At 39.9% G+C, this 13,527-nt stretch overlaps 1 protein-coding gene across 4 annotated transcripts; it reads left to right on the top strand.

The window, feature by feature from the left end:
- Nucleotides 1–4,644: 4,644 nt before the first annotated feature.
- On the top strand, nucleotides 4,645–12,416 carry nudt21 (nudix hydrolase 21). 4 transcript variants are annotated; one of them, XM_084081356.1, is made up of 8 exons: nucleotides 4,645–4,930; nucleotides 6,343–6,378; nucleotides 6,466–6,666; nucleotides 6,923–6,986; nucleotides 7,287–7,376; nucleotides 7,524–7,599; nucleotides 10,133–10,247; nucleotides 11,949–12,416. In XM_084081356.1, the coding sequence occupies exons 1-8, from the start codon at nucleotides 4,809–4,811 to the stop codon at nucleotides 11,968–11,970; spliced, it is 726 nt and encodes a 241-aa protein (XP_083937482.1). In that variant the 5' UTR covers nucleotides 4,645–4,808; the 3' UTR covers nucleotides 11,971–12,416. The 4 variants fall into 4 exon arrangements, with proteins under 4 accessions (XP_083937482.1, XP_083937481.1, XP_083937484.1 ...); XM_084081355.1 differs by having other exon boundaries at nucleotides 7,287–7,379; XM_084081358.1 differs by lacking the exon at nucleotides 6,343–6,378.
- The last annotated feature ends 1,111 nt before the right edge of the window (nucleotides 12,417–13,527 follow it).

Genomic DNA, 13,527 nt, shown 5'->3' with positions numbered 1-13,527 from the left:
TAAATCTACTGACATCCATAGCCCTACTGACATCCCTAAATCTACTGACATCCCTAAATCTACTGACATCCATAGCCCTACTGACATCCCTAAATGTACTGACATCCCTAAATCTACTGACATCCATAGCCCTACTGACATCCCTAAATCTACTGACATCCCTAAATCTACTGACACCCCTAAATATACTGACATCCATAGCCCTGCTGACATCCCTAAATGTACTGACATCCCTAAATCTACTGACATCCATAGCCCTACTGACATCCCTAAATCTACTGACACCCCTAAATCTCCTGACATCCCTAAATCTACTGACATCCCTAAATCTCCTGACATCCCTAAATCTACTGGCATCCCTAAATCTACTGACATCCATAGCCCTACTGACATCCCTAAATCTACTGACATCCATAGCCCTACTGACATCCCTAAATCTACTGACACCCCTAAATCTACTGACATCCATAGCCCTACTGACATCCCTAAATCTACTGACATCCCTACATCTACTGACACCCCTAAATCTACTGACATCCCTATTACCTCTGCTCCTAACACACGGATGCCAGCTAATGCAGCAACTGATGCTAGATGTTCCACAGGCCCAGAATCAATTAACGCTCTCCCAGCTCCTCCAGAGGCCACAGAAACAACTCGTTCTGACAGCCTCAGTCCCTCTAACTTCACTGTCCCTCCCGTTGAGGACACAAGTGCTGCTTCTCCTCTTGACTATAATGATCAAGCTCAAGCGAACACATCGCCAGACAAAAGACCCGGTTCTGAGCCGGAAACAATGAACACGGGTACGTTTCATATTCTCTGCATGTTCATGTATGTATTCATGCTTCCAGGACTTTCATCATGACTTGTGTATTTTGTTTGAGGCAGGATAATGTTGTGTAATGTGTGATGCTTTGTTTGAAGCAGGATAACGTTGTGTAATGTGTGACGTTTTGTGTGTATGTATTTTGTGTGAAGCAGGATAATGTTGTGTAATGTGTGATGCTTTGCGATTTTCTCCAGCAGACGAAGAGGATGAGATGGTTCGACAAAACATTCAGAGTACAACAGATGAAAGTGGAAAAGACCACGATGACCATGGAATCGACACCGCGAAACAAGAAAAATAAGATGGATGTTGAAGAAAACACAAGGGTCTGATGATGACATCAAGGGATGGGAAATGGGATTGGAGAAAGCTGATGAACAGCATGGAAGAGAAGAGGTGATGTGCAGGGTTGCAGAGCAGAAACGAACCAATAGGCTCTATGCACAGCAGCCATATTGGAAAGAAATTGGGCCCCTTCCTTACCAGGTGTTACCAATGATACTAATGAAGGCTCTGTTCCATTTAGTGGAGCACAGTGGTTCTCAAACGTTTTGATTTCAAGGACCCCCATAACACTGAGAGTATGGAACCAAATGGACCCTTATGGGTCCATTTGGTTCCATTTGTACACTCTCAGAGTTACACTCCTGTAAGGGCCACCTCCAGGAACCATGAGGGTCCCTGGACCACACTTTGAGACCCACTGGTGTAGCAAAGTGTTTCCAATGAGCCAACATGTACAATAGCACCCTGACTCTGTTTGAATGGAACAGAGCCTTCATTAGTTTCATTGGTAACACCTGTGAAGGAAGTAACGAAGCGGCCCAATTTCTTTCCAATATGGCGGCTGTGCATAGAGCCTATTTCATGGACGAAAATGTGTGGGGGTGGGGGGATCACAGGTGTGGGACCAACTACTGTGACAGGAGAGGCCACAGTAAAGGGTAAGGGTAAACGTACTACAGGGACCACCAGATCACAGCAGCACACCACAAAGGGTGGACCACTGGACCAAAGAACTGACACCCCCTTTGTGTGACAAGATAGACAAATCCAGCAGTGTCTTTGTCCTTTTTTTCTTTCTTTTTTTATGTTTCAATTTTGCATTGCACGTATGATGATGGTGTACTGTAAGACAACTACTGTGGTAAAATATGTTTACAATTGATGGATATGAAACATTACCTATGGTTATTATTAAATGGAATATTGAATCTGTCATTCCCTGACCTTCCTTATGCAGAAATAGATTCTTTGTTTGAGGTGTTAAGAACTCAGAAAGTCAATACAGCACGAGCAGATTGTTTGCAGTAGTTTGTTGCAGTGTAGAGCTGTTATAAGGTTACATGTCGCCTTTCCGACATGTCGCCTTTCCGACGTTAACTAACCCTACACCTAACCCTAACCGCACGCGGAAGCCACTAATCGGAGTTGTGAGATGTCGGAATGCAGACATTACCCCCTGTTATAATGGTGGTTCTCAAAAATGTCATGTGAAGGACCCCCGAATAGGCTCTATGCACAGCAGCCATATTGTGAAGACATTCACAGGTGTTACCAATGATACTAATGAAGGCTCTGTTCCATTCTGGTTAGACGGAGTCAGGGTGCTGATATTGTGCATGTTGGCTCACTGGAAACACTCCCAAATGTCCCTTTACGGGTGTGTAACTCTGAGAGTTATGGGGGTCGTGGAAATCTGAAATTCAAAAATCTGAGAACTACTGTGCTACACTAAATGGAACAGAGCCTTCATTAGTATCACTGGTAACACCTGTGAAGGAAGTTAAAATATGGCTGCTGTGCATAGATCGATATGTTCTTGGTCGCTGAACCCCCATCTGAACGCATTTTATGCCAGGGATACCTGGCAAAAGAGGAGATTTGTGTAAAAAGTTAAAAATAAAAATTATTCATGTTTTACCCAAGATCTATATCTTGGGTAAAAAGATAATCCCCCCCCCCCATAAGGCCTGATATGAAGTGCCTTGGTGGCTGGACCAGTCAGCATGCTGCTGACCACATAATTGCAATGTCTTCGGTTTCGTCATCACCCGCCTCTGCATACTACTACTTCCCATCGCTCTGTTTACGGTCCAATGAGGCTGCTTTGCCTTTCAGAATAGTCATACTGTATACAGTACATAAATACATTAGTCTGACAGCTGCACACGGCACACTGCTTTAGTTAGATAAGTTCTCCTCCACACAGCCACAGTGTCATGATCTGTCATAGGCAAAAAAATAAAATAAAGTCCACAAATGTCCCAAAACTTTCAGAAATACCCCAAATAGCCGATCTACAAGCTTGCAGTGCGTGCAGTGACCGTGTAGTGACCGTTGTGAGATTGTAGATCTGCTATTTTCACTATTTGTTGTACGCCAAATTAGATGGGGCTTAAATGGCTAAATAGTAAATATCATTCCACAAAATGAGAAGGTGTTATACAACTAAACAGGTGAGGTATGGCAACCATAACAAGGGTATAAGGAGACGGGTATAAGGCTAGATATTCATGTGAGATAGGTTTAATTTATTTCAGAACACCAAATTATTATGATGGCTCTATAGTAATACTGTATGATTTCAGCTTTACGATGTCCGAGACATGCAGCAGAGCATTCTGTAAGTAAATGCCCAAACCTACAGAGATTAAAGGTAGGGTTAGGGATTTGATTCCCTCTTTCTTAAAGGTCCCTCACACTAAAATATGGACAAAATGGACACTGGAAGAGTTCAATTGCATTTTTCTCTTAGATTTCTATAGTCATGAACCCACAATTATGCTATATGATATGATATGATATGATATAAACAAATAATTATACCTGACAAAAACGTTGTTATTATTATTATTTGTAGAAGAAAGCACACTGTGCTGCCTATTATATTCAAGAAGTGTGGGCAGTAAGGAAGAGTGGGCAACTTGATGTAAAATATGTTTTTTTTTGTCCAAAATGCTTGAAAAATGGTCTTAAGTAATGTAAAGTGATTTGTGATACAAGTGATACATCACTGTCAGACTTACATTTATACAGCATATTATATTACGGATATACAGGTCTTGCAAAAAAATTGCAGCAATTGTAGAAATATTAGATCTTAATTGTCAAATGTTAAAGCATGTTCTAATCATGTATATTTTAATTTACTTTTTTCTTTTCTTTGCATTTTGGACAAAATAGGCAATTTGACATCAAGGTGCCCATTTTTCTTTCTTAGTCACTGGCTTGCTGCTGTCCACCAGTGGTGTAAAGTAACTAAGTACATTTACTCAAGTACTGTATTTAAGTACAATTTTGAGGTATTTCCTTTACTTTATTTACAATTATCAATACTTTTAGTTCTACCCAGAGGAAAATATTGTACTTTATACTCATATGAAAACTTTGTAGATTTTGATTTTGATTACAAAATAAACACTAACCTCTTCAGCCCTACATATATTTTGACCATTTGAAAATAGCAGATCTGCAAGCTCTCAATGCGTCGCGATGCGACGCATTGAGAGCTTGTCGATCTGCTATTTTCAAATGTTTTTTTGTTACATTTTGAACTTGTGAAATGGGACATTCTGCACAATGAGTACTTTTACTTGGTACTTTAAGTATATTTTGATGCTGATACTTTTGCACTTTTACTTAAGTACATTTTGAATACTTGAGTACTTTTGAGTAAAACATGTGAGTGGGCTACTTACTTCTTCCATCACTGCTGTCCACACCACACTCCCCGCCACTAGGGGTCACTGGTGCGACCCACACCTCAAGACTCGCTAAACCAACCAGCATCAGGCGGCAGGAAACGGAAGCGGAAAAGGAGGAGGAAGAGGGAACGCGGCGGCGACATTATTGTGTGTGTGTTGGTTCCTTGATTCCCCTGCGCGTTTCTTTTGTTATTCTGCTCACATTCTGCTCACCTTTAGGCTGCTCGGCTCTACTTTAAGTGTATTCATATTAATATCCATACTTCGTGATGGCGGTGGTTCCTCCCACTCGTTCCTCCACCGGCTGGCCGCGAGGCGCCGTGCAGTTCGGAGGAAACAAGTATATCAGCGGGCCGACCAAACCCTTAACCCTGGAAAGAACCATTAATCTGTGAGTAATTATTATAATACTATATAAACCCTTAACCCTGGAAAGAACCATCAATCTGTTAGTTATTATTATTATTATAATACTATATAAACCCTTAACCCTGGAAATAACCATTAATCTGTGAGTTATTATTATTATAATATTATATAAACCCTTAACCCTGGAGAGAACCATCAACCTGTGAATTACTTACACAATAGTACGTATTAGTTGCAGTGGTGGAAGAAGCACTCACAATTTTGTACTTAATTAAAAGTATCAATACGGCAATGTAGAAATACTCTGTTATAAGTAAGTCTGGACTCTGGAATTCAAGATGTACATGAGTTAAAGTACAAAAGTATTGGCATCAAAGTTAAGTACTAAAAGTACTCATTATGCAGAATGTCGCATTTCACAAGGTATCATACAAAATGTATTAAAATCTTTTGAAAATAGCAGATCTACAAGCTGAATGCGACGCGTTGTAAGCTTGTAGATCTGCTATTTTCAAATAGCCAAAGTTTAAATAGGGTACTAATGTATGTTTTGTAATAATTCAAATCGACAAAGTAACTAGTAACTGAAGTTTTCAAATAATTGCCGTGGAGTAAAATTATAATATTTGCCTCTTGAGATGTAGTGGAGTAAAAGTAAAAAAAAAGTAAAAATACCTCATTTTTACTTAAGTCCATTACTTGTACTTAGTTACTTTCCACCACTGATTAGTAGTAGTATTGTTGTTCGTATCATTTTGCAGAACGTTTCCAACATGATAGGCTATTATTACGCTATCGACTCGCTCGCGTTTTGGAGCCTATTATACTCTTAAATACAAAGTTATGTTACACATATTTAATGTGTGTTCAGTACTTTATTTTGCTGTTGATCATTTTTTAGAATTGGCCTATACGGTAGTTTACTACTGTATTGATCGTAGGTTTCTAGGGTCATGTCTAGTTGGATTGCCATAGTTTAGGCTGCAATCAAAATCCATCAAATACATCTATGATAGTCTTGATCCAAGGCGAGGTTGCAGTGTGCTCTGGTCCTGTGCAAGAGCAAGCCCAAATGAATGTGTATTAGGTGCATAATAAGTGATATTTTTGGTTAAATAAGTGTTAAAATAGCTCTATATTCTGACAGTAATCATAGATTGTTTGTCCAGTATCAGGGATCTCCCCGTCTCTCCTGCTCTTTAGTGAACAGAAAAATAAGTTTTCAGGTCGGGATACCAATTTGATCCAATCACAGAGAGAGAACTCATACCTACAATATAAACAAGTGCAATTAGAACTAAAGTGATGCCACACAAAAAAAGCAGACACAATAGGACCTGGAACACCTTTAAGTTGAAGCTGATAAATGGGTACTCTCTCCTGATAGCATGACATTGTTAACCCGCCTGAACAATAATTTTCTGTTTATTAAAGAGCTGGAGAGACGGGGAGACTTGAACTTTTTCCAGTGTAAGTGAATTTTACCACTTGTTTTTTTTTTACCACGTGTGTTTTTTTTCATATCCTCTGTTAATGAATGTGCATGTGTTATCGCAGATACCCTCTTACCAACTACACATTCGGCACCAAGGAGCCTCTCTACGAGAAGGACAGCTCCGTGGCGGCCAGGTTCCAGCGGATGAGGGAAGAGTTTGACAAGATGGGGATGAGGAGGACGGTGGAGGGCGTCCTGATTGTGCACGAACACAGACTGCCTCATGTACTACTGCTGCAGCTGGGGACCACATTCTTCAAGCTGTGAGTGGGAGCCTTAGTAGTGTATTTACTTGTTTCAACATTCACTTGACCAATGCATTTATGCGAGTTGTGTATCGTTTTCAAGTCCAAAACTTTTACTTTTCAGGATTCAAATTCAAAAGTAGCAGATCTCCAAGCTCGGCTACTTTTGATGCTTTTGTGTTGCGCTGTAGTATGATCAAGTATGACGTTAATTCACGAAAAAGCACAAAGTTAAAATATGGAGATGGCAACGATATCTAATGTTCTTTTGCAGACCTGGTGGAGAGTTGAGTCCAGGAGAAGACGAGGTGGAAGGTCTGAAGCGCCTGATGACTGAGGTAATGCTTCACTTTGCAGTTTCAAGAAAAGTGTAAGGTTTATAGAACAGAGAAAGAAAAGGGCTCAATAAAGTAATATAACACGAAAGACACAATGTCAAATGTGCATATGGTGCAATCATGGTCAAAATAAAGTTGAGAAACAGTTGCAGGACATATACATGGCAGCAGATATAGAATCGCACGTAACGAGTGCACTTGAAGCTCAATTATTATAATTATAAATAAAATATGAATTTGACATTGGACTTGTTGTTGGACACGATAATAAATGATATTTATATTGTGGTTGTTTGTCAGATCCTCGGCCGTCAGGATGGGGTGAAACAGGACTGGGTGATTGATGACTGCATTGGCAACTGGTGGCGCCCCAACTTTGAGCCTCCACAGGTGGTCAGACGAGATTGATTACTTACCGATTTAAAATGTTTGCTTCGTGCGCCCGGTTGTTTGCTGAACACAAATGTCATACGGTACACATTGTGTACTTGCTGTATCATGCTAATCCAAACTCTGAACTGGTTGTCTTTTTTGCAGTACCCTTACATTCCAGCACACATCACCAAACCTAAGGAACATAAAAAACTATTCCTGGTTCAGTTGCAGGAAAAGGGTAAGTACGTCAGACCAGAGGAGCACCATATTCTACTGAGTTTGGGGATGAAAATAGCTTCATTAACCACTTTAAGGTGGTGTAAGTTATATGTTTTTGTTAAAGTAAGTGCTGATAGCTCCATATTCTGATAGTAATTATTCCTATACAGTGTTTGTTCAGTAAGGGCTAGTACACTAGCCGTCCTTAGCCTGGTAAAGCCCATCGTTCTGTGATTGACAGCGAGAGTTGGCCAATCAGGTGGCGAGTTCGAGTGAACCCGAATGTGCAGCCGACCAAAATGGAACGGCAGCCATTGTTTTCTGTGCGCAGTTTTCGTCTCTTTTAAAACTTCAAAACGCTCTCTAACTTTTTTGATGCGGAATTTACTTTTAAGATATTGTTCGGATAGAATTTAGTTGTTTAACTTCATATATGTGGTCAAGTAATCATGACGGAGCCCATTTAAAAAATAAAAATTCAGAGAACCGGCAGGGGCGGGCAGTGACACGCATGTATCCGAATAAGGCAACCTATTTTGGGCATGGCCCTTTCAAAAGTCCCCCTGCGTCACGTTGCTCTCTGGTAGTGGTGGAATGATCTGCTGATTGGCTGAAGGGGTTGTCAGTCAACGGTATCACTCCCACCCAGCTCCAGCCCACAGCCAAAAAGTCAAACGGGCACCCATGCCAGACTCCTTCCTGAAATCAAATACAAATGAGATTTCCGGAGGGAGGTGTATACCAGGCTAAGTACACACTGGATATTTGCTCCGATTTTGCTGTCGGGGACCTTTTTTTTTGGCGCTCACCGACAAAACCCCTGACCTGGCGCAGATGGGGCTTTGATCGCAGAGGTTTTGCTCGCTGTGTGTGAAAGGCTCTGCGAGAGGATTGGGCTGCGATAATAGTGCTCGGCGATGCTTTCCTGAGTGTTTCTAGAAAACTAGCAGGTTTGATATTTGGCTCTGTCGCTGACTGGACTGCACAGTGGCACAGATTTATACAAAAGAATGCAAAAAAAGGATAACCCAGATAAGCCCTCGGGGCTTGTTTCCATTGATTAGGTCCTGTGTATTCCTGAGAGAGAAGAGATAGACATACAGATAAATAGATAATTATTTAATGACAATCAATAGCATCCTGTCTCGGTCTCGCGCATATACCACGGGAGCCTTGCACGTTTTCATGAGACGTCGGTTAAAATGAATTGGAATAAAAGCAAATGTATGCATCGGGTCTGGATCGCATCCTAGTGAACTCTTGCAATGTGTGATCCCTTGTCGGCGATCAATCGTGTAGTGAAAACCACAACGATTACATGACAGTCGATTTCAAGAAAGAGGCTTGTGTCGTGTGAAATGCTTAACGATCTGATGATCTTTAAAAGTCCTACAGTGTGTACCTGCCCTTACAGGGGTCTCCCATCTCTTCGGCTCTTTAGTAAACAGAAAATACACCTTCAGGTCCAAACAGGGGAGAGAAGTGGATGGTTCCTTTGTTGTTTTGTCTGCACCCAGTTTGACCTCAGGTTGGAGTTCAGTGCACCTAGCCTTTGAAGAAATTGGAATTGGAACTGGAACATTTAAGCTGCTAAATTATCTTTGTATGGATCTCTCTCCTGATTAGATTAAATTGGTATCCTGCCTGAAAAAAAGTTTTTTTTACTTGAGAGCTGGAGACAAACACTATAGCAATGACTACTATCTAAATACTGTAGAACAGACATTTTTAACAAAACTTCAGTTTTTAATAAAAACATATCTCTTTCATCCCCTTTAAAGCCCTATATACTTTATACAAGCACACAACATGTATGCTTGTAAATCTCGTCACTATTTGGTTACGCCTATAATGATACATAGGGATGGCAGGCTGAGTGGTTCATCTTTTCAGGATTGTAATGTAAAAGAAAAAAAACCTTGTAAATGAGTCTCTCACCTGATGGATTGATGTGTAACCTTGCTTCCTTTCACTCATCACAAGATCACCAGCGCTCACTTCAAGTCTGAAGGCTCACGGCGAAACACGACCGTGTGTTGTTGCTGCCCGTGCCAGATAATAGAACATAAGCACTTGGAACTGTTTGCTGGTTAGAGATGTAGCGATTCCGATACCCATAACTTGCGTAACGGTCGATACCGATCCGATAACGGTTTGTAATAAAATAAAAAGATCTCAAAGTGGGGTCCAGGGACTCAGGGTTCCTTGATCCAAATAGACCCTTACAGGTCTGTAACTCTGAGAGTGTAAAGATCAACTGAAGCATTGAAAATACAAAATCCTTGATAACTGTAAATGACATATCATGTGATAAATGATGTGGTATGGGAATGGCATAGACTGGCATACTCAAAGATACCAGCATCTGAGGCAGTATCTGCAGCTTTTCCGATGCTGCTATCGGTATTGGAACAACTTTAGTGCTGGTGATCTTGTGATTTTGTTTCATTTTCTTCGGACCATGCACCCGGTAAATGACCGTTTGTGACGAGAGCTCACGTTTTCTTTTGCAGTTCCTTTCACTCATGACTGCTTTTTTTTTGCCCCTCTAGCCTTGTTTGCTGTCCCCAAGAACTATAAGCTGGTGGCAGCACCGCTGTTTGAGCTGTATGACAATGCTCCTGGTTACGGGCCAATCATCTCCAGTCTACCACAGCTACTGAGCAGGTATTTAAGATTCTCCTTTCTTTGTGTGTAGTGAAGTTTGACAGATATATTTATATAGGTTTGAGGAATTTCATGAGGGCTTTTCATGCTATTGTTTATAATGGTCATCGGAGAGGGACTTAATATATGACTGCCTTTATTACCATTATTACCTAACAAGAAAAAAGATGGAGATAAGAGGTTTCTGTCCGAAAGCAACGATATGTAGGCTTGACAACATGTATCTCCTAAATCAGTGGTTCTCAAAGTGGGGTTCGGGGACCCCCAGGGGTCCTTGAGGGAGTTCCAGGGGGTACTCAGCTAAATGATGGATAGTTGGGAATGGACCCTATGTGTCTGTAACTCAGAGAGTGTACAAATGGAACCAAATGGACCCTAACGGGTCCATTTGGTTCCATTGTACACTCTCAGAGTTGCATTAACATAGATTTTCAATACAAATTGAGATAGAAATGCCATTAAATGAGGGTCCGTAGCCTAACGCATGTCAAACTGGGGGTCCTTCCTTGATATTAACTCATATACTGCCTAGAACGACTAAAACGACTTCTGTCCATAAGCCATGCCTGCCAAGAACGACTAAAACGACTTTTTAAAAAAAATAAAAAATAAAAAAAATATATATATATATATATATATATTTTTTTTATATATATATATTTTTTTTTGACCCAAAGACCAAGGAGATATGATTTTTCGAAGATATAGACTCCCATCCACTTCCTTGTTAACTTAAAACTTAAAAATTCTGTATCTCGGCTCCTGAGTACTTTTTTTTTTCAATGAAAAAATATGGCAGTGTTCAAACGCGGCCAGAAATAATTCTGGCAGTGAATGAGTTAACATGGTTGAGAATCACTGCTATAGAGCTGTAAAAACCTTCTCTTATGGGGGTCTCTGAGGCATATCTTTTCAAATGAAATGGGCGTCCGTGGGCTAATAAGTGTCAAATTGGGGGTCCTTGACATGAAAAAGTTTGAGAACCACTGTCCTAAATTGTCTAAACTGGAAGTACAGGGATATAGGAAGTTCCGGTAGTCTGGACAACGTGATGTAGGCTTGTACTTCCTGTACTTCCAGTTAGACATTTTGAACAGTATTCCGTTCCAGGCCTTTTCTCCTTGTGAGATGGACATAAAACTGGAAGGGATGTTAGGAAATATGGGTTAATTTTTAAGAGTTATTGAAATGTGTTCGTCAGTACATACATAATGTTTGTATGAACTATTCTGAGCCATGCACCTGGTAAAGAGACTACTTGTTGAGACTCAGTCGTGCTCCCATTCTCTTAAATTAGAATTTTAAAAGAGGTATAGCAGCATTAAAGAAAAATGAAAAATCATGTTGCTACTATGACTTTTCTTCAGGCATGCCTGAAAAAGGTAATCTGTGACAGAAACGTTGCTGCTGCTCTCTTCTTAATAAAGTTGTGCTCCTGTGCGGTGTATGTTGGGCAGTGTGCAGGCTTATTTTTATTCATGTGCAGTGGGTTTTTGCCTACGCATGATCTTTTTTAATCTAGGTGTGAGAACGTTTTTTTTAACAGCTGCTGCTATATGACTTGAAATTAAAAAAAACATTCTGAAGACATGCGGAAGTCGATATTGAAAGTTAAATAAATGTGCATAGCGTAAAACTATAACCATGTCCTGTATATGTGAAGCATGTTAATAAGTTGCCTTTTCCCCTCTCTTTTCTTAGGTTCAACTTCATCTACAACTAAATTGTGTGAAAAATAAGTACAGTGTCTGGCTGTCTCTATGAGTGCAGCATTTTCCAGTGAAGATCAGAGACAGCGGGATTATGGACAAAGGGTGACTAAACTCTGGCTCAACTTAACAAACATAAATCTCACTACATTGGGGATACGGGCCGTAAATGACAAGTTTATTATTGATGGAAGAACGTACTGTCTTGTGATCTTTATTTTGTTTTTTGTTAAGGTTGTTTTTTTTTTTTATCTGAAAGAGAAACGGGAGCAGGTTTTCTAGCGAACATGATGTTTAAGTTCTTAGTGTGTCAGTCAGGTTTTATGCTCCCACAGAAGATGGCAGCGTTTGATGTAAAAAAAAAAAAAGAAGAAAAAAAAGAAAGAAAAACAAACCCATGACATTGAATTTCTGTTGTTTTAAGATGCAATGCTTTTTTAATAAATCAATTTAAAATGTGGTCTTTGAAAGGTTTATGTGCATGTTGCTGTACAGTACATGAAAGCAAAGAAAATCCCCCACAGTGTCTTCAAATCCAAGACAAATACTTTTTGGTCTGTTAGACCTTCAGGTTATCTTAAGGTAATAATGAACATAAATGACTAGAGGGAAATAATACAGCAATTCAACTGAATCATATGTCACATTGTTTGCTACTTTCTCTGCTACCTGTCTCTTTCCATTTGAATCGATGTATTTAAAAATGGCAGCTATAATTCTATTTATACAGGAGCCAGACTAATATTATTTTAAGCCAGTGTTTCACAAAGTGTTTTCAGGGGACCGCCAGGGGCCCCTGAGGGAGTTCAGGGGGTCCCCAGCGAAATGAGAAAAAAATTGAAATGAGAGGACATTTCACCATCAGTTCACATGCTTTAAGTTATAACCCAATGAGAGGATGTATAAGAATAGGTTTCACTCTCTCTATTTTAGTTTGACAAAGTAGAAATAGCCTATTTATTTACTAAATCTAATCTAACACCAATCTTCTCTTTGGAGGTCACTCACTGGCACAAAATGATTTATAATAACTGTCTCAACATGTATCTGTTTGGGGTTCCTTGATGTGGAAATGTGTGAGAAACACTGATTTAACCCATGAAGACCGGGAACGCATAGGCCTATGTGTCATTTTAGATTTCTTTGGCTATTCCAAAATAGCAGATCTACAAGCCCATAGCACGGCACCGAGGTCCACGCTATGAGCTTGCATATCTGCTATTTTTGAAAAATCGTGAAAATGTGTGCAAATCTTTGAATATATATTTTTAAAAGCAAAGTTTTGTAACTCAAATATTTGCTTCTGGAGGTCCCTGGAACAAAATGTTTTCAGATATTTTACATTTTTATAAACCTTTTTTTTTATATATATAAAAAATGCTAGGATTTAGACAACATTTTTAGAATTGGCTTCAGGTCTTCATGGGTTAAGCCAATACAAAATGTAAACTATTGTGGGGGAAAAAATCCAAGCAGTATTCTCGCTTTCTAAAAAAGAATAGATCTACACGCAAACAAGCTTGTAGATCTGTTCTTTTTGCGACACCTCTGACGGCTTTACGGTATGACGC

The sequence above is a fragment of the Gymnoscopelus microlampas genome (assembly GCF_963454915.1).
Source record: "Gymnoscopelus microlampas genome assembly, chromosome: 1".
NCBI lineage: Eukaryota > Metazoa > Chordata > Actinopteri > Myctophiformes > Myctophidae > Gymnoscopelus > Gymnoscopelus microlampas.
The sequence above is the reverse complement of the archived record's forward strand: the minus strand, read 5'-3'. Positions and strand labels throughout refer to the sequence as shown.